We start from the raw sequence: 24,350 nt of genomic DNA on the forward strand, positions 1-24,350 counted from the left end.
AGTGTAAGTAACTTACTTTGGTGTAAGGCCTATCTATAAACTGATTCCAAAAGACTTCCTCTCAGGCCTTACATCAAAGTAATTCACTCATTCTGTCTATAAACAGGACTACACTGGTGACCAGATTTGAAAAGACTTGCTCTCGGAGTAAGTAACTTACTTCATTCAGTGCAAGGGCCTATCTATAAACAGGCCTACACTGGGTCCAGATTCCAAAAGACCTGCTGTTGGAATAAGTAACTTACTTTGAGACCAAGTATTTTGGAATATAGCTCACTGTGTATGGCAGCATAACATAATTGGTGTCACTTTCCTGTACTGTCACGACTCTGGATATGGCCTAGCCACCATGGTTCCTCTCAACTTCTGTATAATGAACAGATACAGGTCTGCCTAGGGGACTAAGCACACATTTTACCTTGCAGCAAAAAATTTCTTCCTTCTAGGAATATGGCCTCTTACTCACCATAATTCCTGAAAATCAGTTTAGTCATCATAGACTACCAGGAGTCAATAGAATAAGTCAGGTTGTCATACAGACAGGCAGATGGTGTGGGGTTTACCTTATCCTTTTTTGAGATCCAGTTTCACCTCCCTTGAGCACACAGCTGTTACATTACACTGATTCTTGATGTACACTAAGGGTCATCTATGTACTTGAGTGTTCACGCTCACTTCTCAGGAGACTATTTTGGTGGCTTCACATTTCTCCCTTCCAGCCACACTGATGGACTAAGTTAGGTTCATAGGTAAATGCTTGCTACCAGTCTGCAGACATTTATAAACCTAGACAATAACTAGAGGTCAGAATCAAACCCTTTACCTTGTATCTGTGAGGTAAAGACCTTAACCATTAAGACAAACCCTCCCCTTAACCATGTCACCAGTTTTGCAGTCAGCTCCTCTGTCACTATTTCAGGGAGCTTATTCTGTCATGCAAGGTAAATATTTGGACATAACTGGTATTGTGGTATTGTAATGTGTAGCAGGTAGCTTGATCTTGTCTATATTACTTGTTTCCCAGGAACATGCTATTAATTTGGAAAAATACATTGCAGAAGAGTTTGTAGAACTGCACCAGTTTCTCTATGACAAGGAACAAAAACTCATTCAACAACTTAACAGCAAAGCATCAGAAATTCTGAAAGAGGTAGAAGAAAATCCTGAATTAATTAAAACTGATGTTACAGAAATCCACTCAGCAGTCTCTGATACTAACTTGGAAATCAAAACAGAAGTAGAGGTTCTGGAGGAGAGAAATGATGACACAGACTATCTGACAACCACTGAGGAATCCGTGTCAGGTGACACCTCAGAACAAGGAAAACCTAAAGCTAATGGAGTTCTATCAGTAAGTCCACCTTTGATTTTTGCTATTGCATGTCTTTCATTTTGGAAAGTGAAAACTTGTGTTTGCAGCTGACAGAAACATTTCAGATAATAACTTCCCAGCAGTCTAAATTATATGCAGTAATGTGCTTATTTTTTAATTACTTTTGTTTTTGTTTTCTTAATTTGTTCTGTTCATTTCCCAGAAACTGATCCACGGTTTTACATCAAGGCAAATCCTGTCAACTCCCAACATATTGAAATTAACATACTGAGAACTGAGGGGGTAAAAAAATAACAAAGTTAATTTCCCAATATCTCAAAACAACTTGTTGAGTACAAAAAAATGAAGTGCCTCAACCTGCACTAACTTTGAGATCTCCAGATGACAGGTTAAGGTGAAAACTTCCTTACTTGCTTCATTGATCACATTCTTAAAATAATAATGATACATTTGATATCTTTTGAGTGGAGGATGATTTATTTAATATACGGCCATCTTCCAACAAAAACTTTGATACGTAAATTAAGCTGTCTCTGATTTTTTTATATACAGAATTATTGACAGGTGGCTGAAAAAAGTATAGCATAGCAGTTTTGGACAAAAACAATTTATTTACTTATTGCAGGACTCTATTTATCAAAGGTTTACTGCAAGGTATCATCAGATAATAGGAAGTACAAGGCAATTGGCTCTTGTGACCATTTCTACCTGCCAGCACCCACCCTCAAACTGAACCTCCTTTGTCAAGGACTGCCAGACCAGTCAGGCCAGGGCTGAATTTGTGAATACCTGCCTAGACATCCAGTTCCTGGTTTAAGGCAGATAATGTATTACACTGTTTAATTTGCAGTGGAAGTCAATTCCAAAAGTGAGAAAGGTGTTGTGTAATGAACCTATGTCTCTACATTGTTTTATTTACTTGTTGGTGGAGATTTAGATACCTTGTGGAATATTCATTTCTTGTAGATTCAAAAGGTCAAGGACCACCGAGTCCCTAATGGCTTGAAAGGCAAGGCACAAGTCTCCTGTTAGAAGTCTATAAGATGCTGAATAAAGGGACAGTGCTTCCAGTCTTTTCTGGTAGCTTAGGGTTATTAAACAGGTGATTTCCTTAATTAGGAGCCTCTGGAGTTTTGCTAGTTGTTAGACAAGCCTAGTAGGTACATTCTAGAGAGGGCATTGTATTCAATAATTGGCATAATCAGTGCTGAGTATAATGGGACAGTGACCTGTTTGGACTGGAAGGTGTCTCCTTGTTGATCAGCTGTGGTAAGTAGAAATGCTTCCTGACTTCTGTTGTTACATGATAATCAAAGGAGAAGGAATTGTTTACCAAAGTACCAAGATCTCTAACTACGTTCTCATTTTAAAGTGGGGTACTGATGTCATATACTGGAAGGAGGGAATATGTACCAAACAGAATAATGTTACACTTGTTAGGATTTCATTTAAACCCATTACTAGCACATCAGCATTCTTTTCACATGGCTTTTGATATCAAACAGTCACTTGACAATGACTCGCACTTTGTAGTCATCTACAAACCCGGTTAGCCAGAGGTCTTGGCTGATAGTCTGGAAATCAGAAAAGTAAATGCTAAATAAAAGAAGCCCCAATGTGGAACACCATTGGTTGCCTTCATGGTCTTTGATGAAGCACCTGCTCTCCACTCTGTCCTTCAGCCATTTTGTTGTTCATCTTAGTACATAGGGGTCTTTTTATAATGCATCAAGTGTACCGACTATGCTAGTTAGTGTCTAGGATATTGTGCCAAAGGCCTTGACCATGTCAAGGTATGCTGTGTGTACAGCATGGCTGTTGTCAATAGCTTGTATTACTCTTTCAACGACGTTAACCAAATTCATTAGAAAGGATCTACCTTTGACAAAACCAAACTGCTGCAGCTGGTAGCTTAATGAGATTTTTAATACCGTAGTTAATCAGGTTAGTTAAAATATGCTCTATGGATTTGCATATGAGACTCATCAGACTGATGGGCCTGTAATTCCCAGGATCAGTGGTGTGGCCTCCATTGTGAAGTGACATCATCACTACTGGTTTTGGAATGTCAGTAGCTAAACTCAGGTTAAATAGTTTGAGTTGCTCCAGTCATACTTGCATGGTACTGTTTATTAAACAGTCATGTATATTTTCATGTTCTATGCAGGAAGTATTTTTAGCCTTTAAGAGTCCCTTTAGTACATGAACTTTGGTGGTGATGATGGGGGAGGGCCTGATGCATTCATGGATACGTGGGGTTTAATTAATCATTTCCAGAGTGAAGCTGGGACTGAAATTTGTTGGCTAGTATATTTGCAATGTCTAATGAGTAAGAGTTAGTGGTGCCATCTTGAATAAGTTCTGAGCAGTGTTGGGTATTATTTCTTTCTTTCATAACACACAACTAAAGAAAGATTTGTTGTTGTCCATAACTTCATATGATAACTCAAGTTCATGGACTACCTTAATGGTCCTAATATTTTCTTTTTAAGTTTGAGTCAATTTTCTAATGTCACCCTTGATCTGATATATATTCTAAGTTTTTTTTCTTTTTTTGTAAACTTTGCGCTGGTGGACACTAGGGTGGTTTCATTTTAAACTTTCCTTTATATTTAAATCTGACACGTACTGTCAGTTGTATACATTTATCTAAGTGGGCAATGAACTCTTCTGTGTAGCTCCCTGCTGAGGCAAAGTCTGACATTAAACTAGAATAAGTGAATCTTTAAACATTGTCATAGAATTTGGTAAGATTTGTACACTTTTAATCATTGAATTCTGAGATACTGATATTGTCACGTTTAGAGGCTTTAATCATTAAGGTGACTAGTTTATGAACAAGCTTAACAAGGGAAGGAGGTACCAGGGGAATAGTGCATGAAAAAGCTATATTTGTAAGGACCAAGTCAAGAATATAAGGCCCTCTAATGTGTTTCATAATCTGTTCCAGGGACCTTTTGTTTATGAAACAGAGCTTTTGGATGTATCCTACCTTTGAGGAATAGATTCATGGGTAGTTAAAGTCTCCCAAAATAATTAAGTTTTTGTTTATTGGTAGTTCATTGATTGATTACATTTAAGAACCTTATATGATTATCAGGAGACATAGAGGGAGTCCTGTAACAGGCTGTAACATGATATTTTTGTGTGTGGGTCTCTGGGAATTTGTCTAGAGGTGATGTGGTCCCTAACAAGTATGGAGATGCCGTCACAGTTCCCACGGAGTCTGAAGACATAATAGATGCAAAACCCAGCTGTGGACAAAGTGCTTTTTTAACATTTAAAACAAATTTCAGTAATTGCTCAAACATGGAGGTGCTTCAAATGCAGGAGGACCTCAATGTTGGGCAATTTGTTGTTGAGACCTCTGGCATTGAGCAGAGCCACCTTAATGTGATCCTGTTTTGGATTTGATATATTAGTTATGTTGGCATGTCCATCAGCTGGACTCTGCCTAAAGAGATACTATGGCTGCAGCAAAGCTTTAGCCAGTATGTTGAAGGCTTGGAACAAGAGCTGCAGTCTGTCCATGGCAGAGCATGTAGGACTGTCTAGCATCTCATGTCATGTTGACACATATTGGATCTGGTACCAAATATTTAGCCAATTGTTGATGCTACTTATCTTGTCTTTGTACATAGTCATCATTCTTGGGAAGGAAGGAAGGATTTCTTTCAGGACCAGAATCTTCCCTGCATTTGTGATTTCCACGGAGCGTGCTCACATGCCTCTCTGCAGATCCCTCAAAGTTTTGCATGCCAAGTCATTCACTCCCACATAGTCATATTTGCCAGGTGAAAGTACCTTAATGTCTACAGAGATGGCAGAGATCTTGGCATCTGAAAGACAATTCTTCATCTCCCTGTCTTTGTTCAGAGAGGACAGATGGTATGTGTGATTGCAGTCATCTTTCACTAAAACATTTTTATTTGTAGAGTAGTCTGGTGTACTGGATCTGAAATTATGTAAATCCTGGTGATGCCAGAAAGTGATGTGGTGTTAAATTTCCACTGAGACCTAATCTTTATGGAACTAGGAGGCTTTGCCAATAATGTTGCAGCCACAGTGTAAAACGTTATATAGTGGGTTAGTATAGACTGTTTTGGAAAGTGTGATGCTCACTGTCTGTGTCTTTTGGTGGGACTGAAGCCTCCTTGTTATTTAAATGCTTTCATCTCTCAAATACAGAATGTCTTAGTATTAAACTACGTAAAGTTCATTATCTGTGAGCAACAAGCAGTTATCACTCTTCCTAAGGATACCCAGTGCTGTGAGACTCACAATAAAAGGAAGACCAGCTGGCTGACCTTCTGTATTAGTCCAGTGGTTTGTAGAATTTGTTTAAAACAGAGTATTATATTCAGTTAAATGAGATGGTCACTGGACTTTGTTGTTGTTGTGTCTTTCTGCTTTTCCCGGTTAGGGGTCACCACAGCGGAACTCCGGTCCGCTAATGATTGGCAGTAGATTTTTACGTGCCGAGTTGCCAGCCCTGACGCACAACCTTCAACGAAGGTACGCCCATTCATACATGTCTCCACACAGAAGACGCTCTAGCTGAGAATCAAACAGGACAACGTCTTACTATGAGGCGATAACACTACCGCAGCATCACCACCGCACTGGACTTTACTGTGGAAAAAACAACTTGTGCTAAGTAAGCCGATAAGTAGATAACCATATCCTATAAATCCCAAATGTAGCACATATAAAGATGCAAGTTTATATGCAACTTCTTCAGAAGGAAATCAGTTTTAGTATGTGACTTTTAATGAAAGATTGCCATCAAAATATTAAGTAACTGTAAAAGAGAAAGTGTGTAAAAAATTACTCCATCTAAAGAATTTCGCCCACTGAACAATTGCTAACAGTTGCTGTGTGTACTATCATTCTGCCAAAAGCAAGTGTTATCAACCTAAGAATGCACACTATTATTACACATCTGTTTTAAAATAATGCTACGAATACAGATAATGATATGCCCTCTCCTACTATTTCCATTCATAACAAAAATGCAGACCAACACCTGTTGGCCTGCGCATACTGTTGCTTTAGAGAACCAGTAATTATGATGTGCCATTTCTCTGCTGGAGTTGCCTTTCTGAGAATTGCTTAATCTGGAAATAATCACTAAAAGAATTAAGTGATGCCTGTCTAACCCAATCTCATAGTCTTGGGAAAACATGTTGAAGGAGGTGTGCTTAACCCAGTAGCAAAAATGTCATGTCATCCAAAGGTGGGAGTCAAGCTATAGGTGCATCCATAGTGTCTTCCTTCCTTTTTAACCCAAAAGTGTTTGTGTAAGGGGGCAGGACAGTATCCTGTTTGCATAAGGGTTATTTGGTTATGAACAGTGCTAGCAAAGATCAAATGATTCTGTTATTTTAACCTACAGAAGGGGTTTTGAAATTTATTTAATGATATCAAATGAGTGATTGCCATCGAAGGAGCTTGTAATTATTTTCTTCAAGCTGTCTGAGCATCATAAAATGTATGTTTTAGTCATTTTTTAACTATTGTAATCTTTTTGTAATTTACCAATGCTTGGAGCTTATCTCCCTGGGCCTCTACTAAAAATGGACATGTATCCAGCTAGACTAGCCCAGCCAACAAATGTAAAATAAATAAATAAATAAATAAAAATATCTTCGATATGGTAGTCAGTTTAGATTTGTAAGTATTCCTTTTTTGAGTGAAACAGGCTGGTGAAGAAAAACATTTATACATTTCTGACACTTGGTTGTAGCAGACCCATGTGTATATTTGTGTAACCAGTGCCTTTTGTTGGTCTCATGTGAGTAGGGGAATTTGATGAAGTACTTGTTTGAAGGAGATGGAGTTTACATGTAAGAACTGCTTTAATAGTACACCAGAGTATGGTTCAGAGTTATTTTCAAACAATGACAAGTTTTAAACTTATGATACCCTACTTAATGCAGATCTGTGAAGAAACATTTCCTGAGATTGCCAGTTAGACTGAAAGGCTAGGCTGTTGTCTGTCTGGACATCTTCATGATCTCCCCAGCGTGCCTTATCCTTTCTGGGTGTATGCCTACCTCAAGTCTTAACCAAGATCTTACTGTAATTTCTGACAGATTTCATACCATGAGGGGATGTAGGTTTTTTTCTTGAATATTCCTGTTTGAGAGATGTCTACATCTGTATACAGATTAGTTTGTGATTCCTCCTTAATAAAAAATGCCATCTGTATTTAAAGATGGAAATTCAGGAAAATTAACACTGCTTTTCTGGCAGCACATAATTTCCTGTTGTTCACCATGGGAGTTATACATTTTGTGTAAAACCCACTGCAACATTTTGGCTGTTGAGGCAACCTTGTAAATGGAAGCTGGAGCAGAAAAGGGAGCATCATATTAAGTGGTATGACTTAATTAAAAATGGTGGGAGTAGTTCTTTCTATGGGCTAACAATAAAAATGGCATTGATAGTTCTTTCCATCAGAGTATTAAGTTGTACAGGTCACTATCCAAGGGTGCCAGGAAGAAACTTAGCAGTATCCTCTTCATTGTCATTAGTAGTGTGCCCAGATATTTTGGCCAGTTAAACCTTATTGTTGATAATTTTGTTCTCTAATACAGGCCTCGTTGAGCAGGAAGATGCCCAGTATCTCAACTGATGTTGTGGAACCAAGCATAACTCTGTAAAAAAAAAACTGTCTTTCAGCTCAGAGTGCCAAACAATGCATTTATCTTCAAATCACCTGGGTGTACATATATGGTTGTGGTCAGTGAGGATTTTCTCTTAGCTGTGCTACTAAAGTCTTCACTGTTAATGTAAAGAACATGGAAGAGAGTGGGCATCCTCGATAGGTCCTCTGATTTAGTTAAAACGGAGAGCAAATATAGCAAATCATGCATACATGGGATGTGGAGAGGCGCATAATAATTTACATATACTGGCAAACTGCCCTTAAACAAATATGGAATTATCATCACTCAGGTAAATTGTCAATCAATTGAAGAGAAGCATTTGTGAAAGTCCAGAAGCATAGTAGCATAAGGTGGTTGTTGTGAGTTATCCAGTTGTGTAGGATTCATATTTAGTCCGTAAAGTCCAGTACTTATGACAATGTTTCAGAGATCTCCCTTGTGCAGGAAGTACAGTTACAGGTATGTGACCCATAAACCTTTTCACGATGCACTGGCAAATTTTTGATCTCATTTGGAAGAAAGGAAATGAAGCTGTAGATCTCAGTTTTTCAGTGTCTTTGCCCCATCTGGGGAATAAAAATGTCTTGGGTACCTGTGCTACAAATAGTCCATTGTAAGTTAAAGTACATACCGACTTTGTAACAACTGGAATCCAACCGTCCTTAAACGCCATTTCACATGTAATATCCCATGGTACATCATTGTCATTGGTCACATGTAATATCCTGTGATACTCAATTATCATCAGTCACGTGGACTGTCTCATGACATTCTATTGTCATCAGTCACATGTAATATTGTGTGGTACTCCATTATTTGCAAGTCGCATGTAATATCCCATGATACTCCATTAGCATCAGTCATGTAATGTCCTGCGATACTGCTTTATTGTTCAGTTGTAATATGCTTTGCTGCTTCATTTTCATCACAGCGATAGTATATTATAATCAGTGACATGGAATGTCCTATGTTACTTCAATATTATCGGTTATGTGCAATATGCCATGGTACTACATTGTCTCCTATCTCATGGAATAGCCTGTGATACCTGTGTATCATCACCATAGCTTGCTAAAGAACCCCAAACATGTCCTTAGACTCTCACTCCAACTTCCTAAGCACCCTGGAATCTATCAAAGTCCAACCCAATACTCTCATACTGGGTAACTTCAACTACCCTTCCATCAACTGGGAAAACTATTCAAGTGCCAATGTACAGGCCCAACGCTTTCTGGAATTTATTAATTCCAATGCCCTGGACCAGCTTATTCTGACCCCCACTAGAGGAAGCAACATCCTCAACCTGGTTATCGCCAACATGAGAGACTGTTGCTCCACACATATAGTCAATCCCTCCCTGGTTAAATCTGACCGCAAACTGATCACCATGGAAATCTCCATCTCACCTACACCCCCTGCTAAGGTGACCACCCTGAAAAACTTCTTTAAAGCTGACTTTGGGCTCCTAAAAAACGGAGGTGGCTATCTTCTCGGCACCCATGTCAATGGAAAATGACTGCCGAATCATAAACTAATGCACTGTATGAGCATGTACATAAATGCATGGACCTTGCCATACCAAATAGAACTAAGATGCTCACCTCCAAAAAAAGGAAGCCAATCTGGTTTTCCCAAGCCATCAATAAACTCTACAACAGAAGGAAGAAACTGTTGTAGAAAAACATGAAGCCACAAGACTGGAAAACGTCCCTTATCAGTCTAGACAAAAAACTGGCATCCCTTACCAAATCCTCTAAAGCCAGCTATGAAGGCAGAATTGCAGCTGACACCAAAAACGACAACAAAGCCTTCTATAGCTATATCAGAAACCTCAAAGGCAATACCCAGATTTGCTCTGAGTTCTTGCACAATGGCACCTCCTATACTGAGCCAACAGATTCAGTGCCAACTTTACCTCTCCCTCCAAGGGCCCCATCACAATACCAGATGAAAGCCTGGTACCCACAATTTCTATGGCACAGGTAAAAGCTGCATTGTCCAAAGCCAAGAATACAGCATCCCTGGGACCTGATAATATCCCTGGCTGTGTCCTACATGAGCTCCAAAATGAACTGGCACCACATCTGTGTGCCTTGTTGAATCACAGCCTTACCTCAGACTATGTCTCCAATGAATGCCGCACTCCTACAGTCATCCCACTCCATAAAGGGGAGCAACTACAGACCCTGGGAACTATTGCTCCATTAGCCTGACAAGTCTGTTATGCAAAGCTATGGAGCACATCATCATGGACCTGCTTAACAAAGATATAGGCAAGCTCCAAACTCTTGACCCCACACAGTTTGCCTTTGTCAAGGGGAGATCCTGCCTGCTGAACCTGGATGAGTTATTTGAGGCAGTCACCAAGGCTGTGGATGAGGGTAAGGCAGTGCATGCAACCTACCTCGATCTGGCCAAGGCCTTTGATGCCATTCTCCACTCAGGTATCATTGATAAATTCACCAAACTAGGCATCAATCCTTATATCACTAGATGGGTTGCAAACTGTCTCAAAGACCGGACCCACAGAGTGAAAGTTGCATGTTCCAAGTTAGACTGTCGATCAGTCATGAGTGGAGTCCCACAAAGATTGGTCCTGGGCCCTGTCCTGTTTAGCATCCACTTCTCAGAAGTCCAGGCCAATGCAGAAGGACTCTAGCTGACCAAGTTCACTGATGACTGCAAGCTAGGAGTTATTAACAACTCCCCAAGTGATGCAAACATCCTACAAAAGGGCGTCTCTGAGACCAATGACTGGTGTCGGAACCATGGCCTGAAGCTTAATGCCAAAAAATGCGTTATTATCTCCTTTGGAAAAAACTGAGTTCCCACGAATTAACATGTTGGTGGGAGCCCATTGAACACTGAAGGGGCCATAAGAGATCTGGGCACCCAGGTTGACAGCCACCTCACCTTTGACCACCACATTGCTACTGTGGCCAGAAAATCCTTCTACATGGCACATCTTATAGCCAAAGGTTTCACATCCAGGAAGAAAGAGGTCATCATCCCTCCCTACTCATCCCTCATTAGACCAATCCTCAAATATAACGCCACATTTGGCATGTACCTGACCAGATACCTACAACAACTGGAGAGGCCACAAAAGTACCTCACAAAAAGGATCCTAGGCCTTAAACACATGTCCTACATGAACAGACTAAAGAAACTACAACTGTTTTTGGTCTCTTATCGTCTACTTAGAGGTGATCTCTGCTTGACTTACAAAGCCATGTCCAACCCAGCCCTACTTGAAATGCTACACCTAAAGAAATCCCAATCCCCCATGCCACATACTCCAGATATCACAACATCATTACCAAAATTAACAGAACATGCTGGAGGGACAGGTTCATCTCCCAAAGACTGCCCATACTCAGGAATAAGCTTCCCATTCATGTCAAGCAGAGCACCTTGCTGGACTTCAAGAGAAATCTTGACAAGTGAATGGGTAACAGAAAGTTCACTCCAGGGATCATTCCTGTTGTCCTACTGGATTGAGGCACTGTGAATGAACATTGGGTGGCACAGTGCCTGGGCATTTTTTTTGGGCTAGGCTTGTAAAGGCTCCAGGGCCATTAGCCTAGTACACACCTATGAACCTATGAACAATGTAATGTCCTATTTACTCTATTATCATCAGCCACGTGTAACATCCTGTGATATTCTGTTATTAACTGCTACATAATACCCTGCAATATGCCATTATCATAGGTCACATTTAATATTATGTGATAGTCCCTTAACATTGGTAATGCAAACTAATGACCCTCATAGATAGGGGAAATGTAATTACCACAATATATACTAGTTTATCCTATGTTTTGATATTTAAAAGTCATTGCACATGTAAATAGCTTCATAGAAGCATCTGTATCCCTCAAAAAAATACAGTATAAAATGTAAGAATAAGCCTAAGTGGTGGAACCCAAATATAAACAGGTTGTGTAATAAAAGAAAAAAACTCATTGCATGCAAAAATAAATTTAACTCTCATAATGCTAAAAAGACTCTCACTACTTAACAGGGGACACTGGACAGTAATCAAATCAACAAAAGCCATATGTGAAGTTAATATAGCTACCCAGGTGAAGGATAACCACAAAACATTCTTTAACAGTGTTAAAAACCTCAAAAACAATTCCCAGCACTGCAAAAAGCTATCTTTAAATGATGTCACATACTGAGACCCAGAATACATAGCCAATCTACGGGTGGACAAATTTTGTTCAAACTTCACTTCCTCTCTCCTCCTATATTCTTAGATCATACACCTGCTTCTACACCCTCCCAAAAATCCCCCAAGAACAAGTCTGCATGGCACTGTTCAAGGCCATGAGCCCATTTCATTGGGACTAGATAACATACTGGGCTGCCTGTATAGTCCTATAGGTTCATAGGTAAATCCTAAGCTAACTACGCTTAAGGGTTCTTTTAAGACTATCCAACAACCCCAGGCCAGAATCAAACCCTGCACCTTATGTCTTTAAGGTGGCACCCTTAGCCATTATGATAAACTCACTTCCCCAGGTGCATTCCTGACTGGAGGAGTGGTACTTATAACAGTTTTCTGCACTAACCTGTTAGTAGGAAAGTGCATGGCAGTAGAGTTTTATGAATAGCATGACCTTTTCTCTCCAGTTACAAAGAGGGACAACATTTGTTGTGAAGAATGGAGAGTAACAACTGCCATGCCCCTTGCATATAGGTGGGATGTCGATGGACCCAGGTAATTTTAGATCCATAAACCTAATCAGCCTCATCTGTAAGGTTGTGAAAAAGATTATTCTGGAATTAATAAGTAAGGACATCAACCCAAACCAGTTCCGGTCCATCAGAAGCAGATCCTGTCTACTTAACCTGGTCAGTTTCTTTGGGAGTAAGAGGTTTTGCTTTAGTATGCATTTTCTGAAGGATATGAAGTCTGAAACTCAAATGCCTGTAATTAATTATTGACTTCAATCCTCAACACTGTTCCAGAAAACCACATTTTTTGAGGAAGAGAACAAAAATATAAGTCACAAATCTGGACATTTTGTTAAAATCTGGAAAGTTGAGAGGTATGCTTGCAGGTGTTCAAGCCAACTAATTCATGACAGTCTGTTTGGTTTCTACTTGAGGAGCTAGCTTTATGCTAGTAGACATGAATAAACAAAATGCGGTCCTGTTTGTAACTGGGGGTCTATATTAGAACACCAAAGTTTCAAAACTTTGAATGTTCTAATATTGAACCCTATTCAATGAAAGTTGAAAACATCAAACATATAAAACAGCTAATTTTTTACTAGGGAAAAAATTTGCTGTTCCAAAACACATACACACAACACAAGCACACCAAACAAAGAGCAATCCACACACATACACCTAAAATCTTACACCTAACCCTACACTAAACTATACATACACCACTAACTATCCACTTACCTTAACCCTAACCCTAAGGTCCGTCACTGTCGCACACTCACCTCACCCGCGCCCTAACTCACCTACCCCACCCTAACCCTCACGTCCACACAATCGCACACTTACCTGACCCGTGCTCTAACCCTAACTCACCTAACCCACATGTCCACACAATCACACACATACCTAACCCACACCCTAACCCTAACTATCCTAACCCACGCTCAATCGTACACTTACCTGAACCCTACGCGTAACTTTCCAACACAGCACTGAAAATACCGAAGCAACAGAAATGGACAACCAAATTCTTTCCCTAGGAAAAAATTTGGTTTTCTGTAGCTTTGATATTTTCAGCTTTCGCTGAATATGGCTCGATATTAGAACATTTGAAGTTTTGAAGCTTCGATGTTCTAATATAGACCCGTAACTGGAAAGAAAGGGAGGTCACATTCATTCATAAAAATCTACTGCCATGCCTTTTCTTACTTCTGGTTTTGTTGCTTACATTTGCAGGGCATTTGTGCAGGAGCTGTAATGATAATTATATAGTAAAGGGACATTAACATGTCAATGTATGCTGATTTTTTCAAACTAATCAGCAAGCTCACTGTAAATTGAATGTTCCCCACAGGAGGTTATTCAGTAAGTTCACTTTCTCCGTGACACTACTGTTCAATTTAAGAAGTAAAAAATTCCATCCAACCACATCTTCCCATATTTGCACATGGAGTCAGGGTGTCACGTCAACAGTGACAATCATCTATATCCAAGGTTTACACCACTGTGTGGCTAGCCATGCCACGGTAGTTCATCCACACCACCTACTCACATCTATGGCCAATTTAGTGTCCAGTCCACGTACTGCATGTCTTTGGAATGTGGGAGAAGACCCACATGAACCCAGGAAGAACATGCAGACACCACACAGAAGGCATCCCAGCCAACACTCGAACTGATGAACCTCTAGCTGTAAGGAGACAATGCTATCCATTGCACCACTGTTCCCTCAGTAGTGCACTGCTCCATAGTGTATAACAGTGCAATGCATTACAAAAAGCTGCCATATAACCACAGAACAAGACAGAGGCCAACAAAAATTCCAAAATGAAATGGAAGACCTCCAGTTCTTCACAAGAACAACATGCAATATATGATAAAAAAGCAGTTAAGCACCTTCATCCTTTGTAAATGAACCGTGGACTTTATCACAACTGCTGTTTAATGAGATTTCACACATTTAAACTTGTCTACAACCACATGACAATTCACCCAACAATAATAAAGTTCATAATGTCTGTCATCATTTTAAAAATAAAACTTACTAATAAACCAAATTCACCATAAAAGTTGATATTGTATAAACACTCTAAATAGTTATACTTCATGCTTACATAAGGCACTAGAGAAATGTATGAAAATTCATTAAATGACAGTTTTGAGAAAGTCCAGGGTTCACTTACAAATGATGAAAATGCTTAACTGCTTTTTCATTGTATATTAAGTGCTGCTCTTGTGAAGAATTGGAGCGCTTCTATTTCACAGTAAAAAAAAGTTCACAATGCAATGCCAGGAGCACCCCTACAAGTATCTGCATGGCATATTCTGCAACCTGATAAAAAATGACAAATAAAGGGTCTTGCCCACCAAAACAGACATATTTTCCTTTATTTAATGACTATATTCTCACTCTCACTTCACACTCTGATAAACAGATCAGTTGTTGAAAACTATGTGCCCAAACTCTGGAAAATATCCTATGTTACACCCATACATAAAGGCGGGGCCTCCACTGAACTTAATAACTACAGACCCATTGCTTTACTCTTCCCCCCTGGCCAAAATCCTAAGTGCTAACATATCTCCTAGACAGCAACATCCTATCACCTACTCAGCATGGTTTCAGACCTGCCCATAGTACCACTACGACCCTCCTCTGCTTCACAAACACAGTAAACCATCTCAAAAATTAAGGCCTGCAGGTGTCGACTCTTTTTTTGGATATGTCCAAAGCATTTGATGCAGTCTCACACCAAATCCTGCTAAACAAACTACACCAATATCACCTATCAAATTCCACTCTTACCTGGTTCCAAAGCTACTTAACTGACAGGTACCAAGCTGTGAAATAGGAAAATTCTCTCTCTCCTCAGCTGTACATAACTATAGGAGTCCCACAGGGATCTGTCTTAGGACCACTACTATTCACAGTCTTCACAAATGACCCCCATACCTTCACACAGCATACATCTATCATTCAGTATACATATAATACTACCTTAATCTGAGCTGCACAAAATATTCCCACCCTCCTGCAAACAGCTCAATTAGCATTCTATGACATTGAAAACTACCTCACCAAAGCCCAACTTATCCTCAGTCCAAAGAAAATTCGGCTTATGATTATAACCAGTTCTAACAAAAACACTGATAACAGTCAGTTCACTATCTACTCCACAAATGCTGCTCCAATCGCTCCAGTAGCACAGGCTAAGCTATTGGGAGTAACCATAGACTCCCACCTAAAATTTGATAGTCATCTCAACTTGACTATTAAAAAAGTACATGCCAAACTGGGATCACTCTACCATATCAAACCATTTCTTACCAACAACACAAGATCAGCCATTGCTCGCTCCCAACTTCTATCCACCCTACTCTATGCATCTCCCATTCTGACTAATCTCAACAAAACTGAACTAAGCAAAATAGAAGCCTGCTATAACAGAGTTGCCCGCTTTGCTGCAAATTGCTCATATAGAACTCATCACTGTGCTGCTTTGAGACAGTTGCACTGGCTTGAACTGCCCAAACTCCTAACCTACAATCAGCTCTGCCTCTGTCATTCTATTACCTCCCCAATGAGTGTCCTGCCCTCAAAAGCCTAGTACAACATCACTCAGCCAAAAGACCTATAGATCATCAGACAAACTACTACTAGAAGTCACCAACAGCTACAATAGCTTTGGAGATACACTATATAGTAGTTCAGTGACTAAAAAATGGAACTCTCTCCCCACTAGCATACAAAACACATCATCCAAAGCCTCCTTTAAAAACTTCATTAGACAACATCTCAAGCAAAGTTGCCAGTGCCATGACTGCTCCCCAGGCTAGTGAAAGCGGATAAGGTACACATACTAAACCTAGAGTACTTGATAATAGTTTTCACTCTTGCTCACAGACACTGGCTAATCTACAATGTATGTACTGTACATGTGTACTATGTATGCATTCTACCTATGTTCCAAATTTCATGTGTACACCACATATCTATTAATTACCTTTATTTTTAAATTAATATTGTTTTGTTTGTTCTCTCCACTGTAACTGTTGATGTGCTGCATACCACTGTAAAAACGTGTCTGAGGGAATGTGTGTGTATACTGATCATGTCTAAATATATAAATGTATCTGTAATTTTTCTATGTGGATCTTTTCTCCCCGGGCCTCTGCTGAAGAGGGACCTTTTCGGCTCAGTCAGACACCCCCGGTTAACAAATGTAAAATAAAATAAATAAAATAAAAACAAATATTCCCCAATGACATGTCAGAAAACTACACACAAATATTGTAAGAGCAGCATTAAGAATTTCCACAAAAGATACAACGTATTAAAAAAAAGTCAGCAATTTACTGTGCTTTCACAGAGAATATGCAGTTCATACATTGGCTGTTCCAGACTACCAGAAGCAGATGGAAAAGTACAGAATTCTTTTTTTATACAATAATTTTAGAAATAGTTAAGTCTGGGACCACTCTTGTTTGGCATCTTCTTCTCTGAAGTATAGGCCAAAACTAAGGGACTCTGGCTAACAAAGTTCGCAGATGACTGCAAACTGGGAGCCATTATTGAATCCCCAAATGATGTGGATACTCTACAAAAGGGCCTTACAGAAACAGATGCTTGGTGCCAGAGCCATGGGCTCAGGCTCAGTGCCAAGAAGTGTATAGTTATCCCCTTTGGGAAAAAACATGTACCTGTGAATTACCATATAGGTGGCAGTACACTAAACACCGAAAGTGTGATAAGAGACTTAGGGACACAGGTGGACAGTGGTCTCACCTTTAATAACCACATCGCCACAACAGTCAGGAAATCCTTCTATGTGGCACACCTCATCACTAAGGGCTTTTCATCCAGAAAAAAGAAGGTCATTGTCCCACTGTACTCATCCCTCATTAGATCCATTATAGAATACAACGCCCCGTTTGGTATGTACCTCTCAAGACATCTGCAACAACTGGAAAGGCCACAGAAATACCTCACAAAAGAATCACAGGACTAAAGCAGATGCCCTACGATGACCGCCTTAAAAATCTCCAGCTATACTCTGTTGCATATCGTCTACTTAGAGGCGATCTCTGCTTAACATACAAGGCCATATCAAACCCAGAGCTGCTGGACATGCTACACTTGAAGAAATCCCAATCCCTCAGAGCCACACGCTCCAGGGATATAAATCTTGTCATCAAAATAAATAAAACATGCTGGAGGGATAGGTTCCTGACCCAGAGACTCCCCAGACTCTGGAATAGATTGCCCATACATGTCAAGCAGAATGCCTCTTTGGCTCTCTTCAAAAGGAACCTTGATGATTGAATGGGAGAATGGAAATTCACCCTGGGGATCATGTCAGTCGCCCTGCTAGACAGGGGTCCAGGGAAGTAAATAGTGTGAGAAGAAATATCCAGGGAATTGTTATGGCTAGGCTTGTATAGGCCCTAGGGCTGATAGCCTAGTACCAACGTATGAACTTTTTTCTTAAATAAGTTCACAGTATAATAGCAACAATTGACAGGGTGTGAGTAGCACAGGATTTATTTATGGCTGACTTTGTTTAATCACTCAGGCTTCACTGTCTTGATCAAATCGTGCCATCTATGGGTTAATCCTGCATTAGTCACACCTTGTAGGGGATTATTGTTAAATGAACCAATATCCATACTGCAGAATGCAGGTTCTCCCTACTTTTGTTGCATCATTTCTTTTGTTTTATTTTGTTATTTTGTTTATGTATTCTTTGTTGATCAGGTTATTCCCACAACGCTAGTAGCCTGTTTTCATGGGACACCGGATGTGGTAGTTATAGTCCTGACCTCCTCTACTCTTTTCAGTAAGTGTGTTAGGGTCTTTTACATCTACCTGAATTCCACCAGCTCTAGCAGTAGCAAACGTGAGTTTGGACAGACTATTCCTCTTAGAATATATTTTAGACCACAGTTTTGTCTGAGCCTTGCTGCATTGTAATTATTTATGCCTCTAGTCCTACCCTGCTGCGTACTGCTGAGTCCTGCACAAATGCAGATAACATTTGGCACTGACAAAATGATTGGTTTTGGATTATCCCTCCAATAATTGTTCATATTCTAACCCAGCTGTTCTTATACCCCTTCTGTCCTTTGGACCCCATCAATTTTTCCCTGCACCAATGGCCATTAAATTAATTTGCTGTACTATTCCTTAACAGTTTTATTAATTCCACCTGTCAGTTTCTCCACCACCACAGAGTGGATATCTTGTTCCTGCTACATCTTGTCTGCCATCTTGGACCATTTCTTGTAATTTTCATAAGTAATCCTTCATGGTTTGTCATCCTTCGATTACTCTGCAACTGTCTTCCAGTAGCTTCTACAACTATCTTGCAGCCCCATGCCTTCTCCAGCTTATCCCTGCTCCTAAGTTTTCATTCCTACTCAGCTGTGATCCCACTTTTTCTTTCCATCTTTCAAGGCCTAACTCTTTTTCCTGTTTTCCTGTTCCCTAAATTAGGTCACCAAGTCTTTTTCTAAACATCGATCTTTAACTGAAACTCTGTGCCCTCCTACTGCTGACCTTAACGTGTGTAGAGGGGAGAGAGAGAGAGATAGCAGCAAGGGATAGTTTTCAACTCACAAATGAAGACTTTGCTACTTACATAATTGTGGAAAGGAAATTTGCACTTGTTAATGACTAATTTAGTTTTACTGTTTTTATTTTATTTTATTATATTTATTTTACATTTGTTGACCGGGCTAGTCAGTTTTAACTGCACTTCTGGGTTTTACTGTTTTAACTGCACTTCTGGTAACAAATGCCAGTGCTACCCTGCTGAAAAAAATAACACGATTTACATCAAATGCATTACAGGAAAATAACATATTTTACACCAACTGCAGTAAAAGAAAAGATGAACTGCACCATGTGTCTTTTACAGGCTCCAGAATCCTTTGAGGATGTTGCTGTTACTTTCTCAGCAGAGGAGATGAAGATGTTAACAAAACAAGACAAGGAGCTTCATAAGGAAGTGATGTTAGAGAACTATGAAACCTTAGTTTCAGCAGGTAGGTCTTGTCCCATCTTAAGGAGTGGCCTTTTTTCTGAAAGTTATGAGTACCTTATTAAAATGCTATGAGAAACTGTCTTGTGTGTTTATTTGCTACCTGAGTAAGTGAACCAGTCACTAAATTAAGCCACAAGGAAAAGGCTCTCTCTATATATACATACAAATAGGAAGTTAATGCACAATGCATCCAAATCCAGAAGTAAATCTACATTCCTGTCATTTATATGAATCAAGTGGGCAATTTATAGGCTGCAGATCAACTAGAGTATTTTTAAGAAAAATTTTATTAATATAACATATTTACAATGTATACACAGAAAGGAAGAAATTCAACATCACATACTGTTGTACAATGTTAGAAATACATTGAATCATGAAGATAATCTTACACAATTAACACGTTAAGAGTCTTGGCATATCAGTAGCAACCTTTGAAGGCTATCCTAGCCACTAAAAGTCTTATTATGATTTATAGATCTTATTCTGATCACTTCTTTTTCAGTTGTACATAGTATTGCTGTTAAATTTAAATATCCTTTAAACATAGGACCCGAGTTCAATTTCCGTTTTTTTTTTTTTTTTTTTTTTTTTTTTTAATAACTTTTCTATCAACTGCCAAAAAGACTCCAGAATATTTTTGTTAGTGGGAGGAATCTTATTTACCTGGAGAAAACCTACAAGGATACAGGAGAAGCATACAAACTGCAAGCATAATATAAACAAAGGAGTAAACTCTGGACCCTGGAACTAAGTAGAAAAAATAGGAACCAGACAATTCAGAAACATGTACATTGTGTTTAAATAAAGCCATTTTTCAGATGGCCCTCAGAATACCAACATCTTTCCACACCTGAACCTATATAATCATGAAGGGATCTCCCTGCTATTTGTAATGTCACACTGTGTTTTAGTGGGTTACAATGGGTAAGTAACACTTTTTAATTAAAGTTTGTTTTCTTTCACTGTTAAACATTCTTATTCTTGATATCACGCTAGCTTTGGCCATCTGTTCTTTTTATATAAATCTATAATCCCTTAACCATTGTGCAGTCTCTTTTGAAATACCAGATAACCTCTATAATTATTTTGTGTGTCTCTCTCATTTCCATGTTCAACTATGATTAATTGGATATTTCAGATGTAATCTATTGTCACTGAACTGCAGTTTACACTAGAAATTTGAGTACTTGCATATCATTGCAACCAGATTCCACAGTCAATACCTGAGATTTTAATTCCCAATGGTGGCAGATGATATCACACTTGGCATGTGAGTTAACTGTAATCCATTTCAAAATGCCCTTGGTAAATGGTTTTAGACAAACTGATTTCATTTATGGATGATCACTATGTCACATAGTTTTGGTGTGGTGTAATACTGTTAGGAGACATGTCTCACCTGCTTTCTTAAAGAATTCCACAGGAGTGTTAGACTTGTTAGAATATTGTTAAATTAACTCCAGTTTAGAAATTAGTAAGCTAACTAATGCTGTATTTATTTTGTATAACACTCTCTCAAGTGCAGTGGTAATGTGGTTAGGCACAGTAATAGTTCTGAGAGATACGAGTCCTACAAAAAACATAACAACTCTGTACTTCTATACTTATACCTTGAAATGCATTGTTGGAGGGGACTTCTAAATTTCATTTTCATTAATAGAAAGTTGAGGATGTGGGAATTGGACTCATAGAATATAAAAGGTCTACAAGATAAAAAAAAAAAGAAACTACTTTTACCTCTACTTTACCAAACACAAGCAAATATAATTTTTCTGCAAGAAACACACTTGCTTAATGAAGACTGGAATGGGGATAGAGATAAATCCTGACTAACCTCAGTTGTCACCTGTGGTAGTAAGACTAATTCTAAAGCAGTGGCTTTTCTTATTAAAAAAAAAAAAAATCAAAGAACCTATTCTTGATTTTGGATCTGATAACTTGGGGAGGTGGTGTTATTTTCACTGTGCAAACTCTATATCCTGTAAGCCTGTATTATTTCTAAACATATATGGTCCTTACTCAAATCAACACAAATTTATTATACAAATCTATAATTTATTATTAAAGTGTCCTAACCATGAGTATGTAATGGAGGGGGGACTGGAATACTGTCACTGACCCCCTAAAAGAAAGGTCGAGCAGAAACAAATCACATAATGCCCAGGCATCAGAGGCTTTGAATGATCTAATGCTAGACTTTAGTTTACTTGATCCTTTTTACTCAAGTGGTCAATCTAATCTTAATGACAAATATACTTTCTACTCCCCATGTTCTAAATCATGGTCCAGGACTGATTTCTTTTCTAATCTTAGGATCCCTACTAAATGAAGAGACTATATATTCAACCAGCCCTACGTTTTTCTCAGACCACTCAAAAATAACCTTAAATGTTATATTCCTGAAAACCCCCAAAATGTTAGTAACTTCCAGTCTTGGTCTTTGAACCCTAATCTCCTCGAATAAAGAGGAAATTGTAGAAAAAATTAATAAGGATCTTAAAGAACTAATAGTCTTCCAACTTATGACATTGTACTAGATATTTTATGGGCGGCTAGTAAAGCCAAAATCAGGGGTTTGCTGATGCAGAAAGCCTCGTACTATAAAAAATTCTCTAAACAAAAAGAAAACAGTATAATATACAAAATTCAAGAAATTTAAAAATCACTTCAACTGAATTTCACACCAGAGTTAGAAAGACAACTGTTGAACAAACAAAAGAAGTTGTATTTGCATCACTCACAAAACCTCTCTTTCCTGGAAATAAAATTCCTCACTAATTACTCTGAATGGGCACAGGAACCCTCAAATCTACTCACTAGACTTATTAACATAAATCAAAACCCACCACTAATTGCCCAAATTACTTATAACAAACTGTTTACTACTAATCAAGATATAATACTTGCATTTGAAAAGATATACAGGAAACTATACGGACCCCAAGATTCAATCTCCCCAGCGATCTATAGCACTCTCTTCAACAATATTAATTTCCCAAAAATAGAAAAAACATCAGCTTGAGCTCTTGGAAGCCTCCTTTGTATCAGAAGAAGTTGTGGATACAATTAAAATCTTACACAAAAACAAAGCCGCAGGTACCAATGGCTTTACTTCAAACTTCTAAAAAACACTTGCCCCCAAATTGATTCCTATCCAAAGTCTACAATCATATCAGAAAATTTGGTTTGAAGGACTTAATACCTAAACAACTTCAAGACTATCTTTATACATAAGCCCAACACTGATAAAACCATTCCCACAAACTACAGACCAATATATCTTATAAATGTAGATATAAAAATTATTTCCACAATACTAGCAAATAGACTTAAAAAAGTATTACCTACTGTTATATCCCCAGAACAAGCAGGTTTTATGAAGGGGAGACAGACTTGAGATAATACCCTCACGATGATTGCAACCATGCAGCTTTTGGTGAAAAAAAAGCTCCCCAGATATCTTCTAGCACTTGATGCCACTAAGGTATTTGACAGTTAACTTGGACTTCGTTTTTGACCTTACAGCATTTCAACATTCCAAACAAATTTATAAAAATAATACTTTATAACTCTTCATTTACCACACTATTTATAAATAAATTCTGCTCTAACAGAATAAAATTAATTAATGGTACAAGACAAGGCTGCCCCCTTTCACCATATCTCTTTAACATTTATATTGAGCCACTATTTATTTATCTATACAGAGAACCTTTTATCATATTCCCAAGATACTGAATAACAACCTACTGTTTTCAGTGTTTGCTGGCGACCTCAGCATATACTTCCAGTTACCTAATTCAGATTTAAATAAAATTTTAAAAAACTATCAATATTTTCTTGAAAGCCTCCAACTATGAAGTTAACCCCTCAAATTTGCTCATATTTCCCATTAACCCATTAAGACACAACCCATCTCACTTTCCAGACACTGCAATTAATTTAAAATATGATTTTAAGTACCTAGGTATAAAATTTGTTCACAATCAAAAAAACTCTTTTCAAAATAACCTTCTAAAAAGTTGGACAAATATCGAACTTGATCTAGATAGATTGGAAAACATGAGACTTCCTGTCATGTCCAGAGTAGCAGTAATAAAAATTAACATTCTACCCGAAGTCTTATACCAATTAAATGCAACCAATTCTATTATTCTTATGGTCTTTTTTTAAGAAAATTAACAAAACCTTAACTAAATTTATCTGGTTTCCGAAAACCCCAAGAATTGCTCTACGAAGACTAATACTCCCAAAAAATAAAGGAGGTCTGGGTCTACTGGATTTTAAATTGTATTATGATATAATATGTGCCAATCAAATCCTTTTAATTGCCAATCATAACCCTATAAACTTAACCCACACTCCACAATGGATCAAAAACTGCAAACCAAACACTTGAACACCAGAGAAAACCAGCCAAGAAATGAGTGTAAAAACCTTTTACTTAACGCTTTCGTCAAAAGACTTCCTCAGAATACATCTGTACAAACTTTTCCCAAGTTTAAATACAAATGAAACATGCCCCTCCCATACTTAATTAACAACACTCCACAATGGATCAAACTATAGCATGCTCATATCAAAACACATAACATAAACCCTATATCGTTACCTTTC

At 38.5% G+C, this 24,350-nt stretch overlaps 1 protein-coding gene across 1 annotated transcript in view; it reads left to right on the forward strand.

The window, feature by feature from the left end:
- LOC122813924 (zinc finger protein 665-like) overlaps nucleotides 1-24,350 on the forward strand; it is a 124,885-nt gene that overhangs the window by 91,725 nt on the left and 8,810 nt on the right. Inside the window, exons 3-4 of the mRNA XM_044086469.1 lie at nucleotides 1,025-1,351; nucleotides 19,605-19,731. Coding sequence (XP_043942404.1) covers nucleotides 1,025-1,351; nucleotides 19,605-19,731 — 454 coding nt within the window. The remainder of the gene's footprint in view (nucleotides 1-1,024; nucleotides 1,352-19,604; nucleotides 19,732-24,350) is intronic.

Source organism: Protopterus annectens, chromosome 10.part0 (genome assembly GCF_019279795.1).
Source record: "Protopterus annectens isolate FY-2018-M chromosome 10.part0, PAN1.0, whole genome shotgun sequence".
In the NCBI taxonomy this organism is placed as follows: Eukaryota; Metazoa; Chordata; order Ceratodontiformes; family Protopteridae; genus Protopterus; species Protopterus annectens.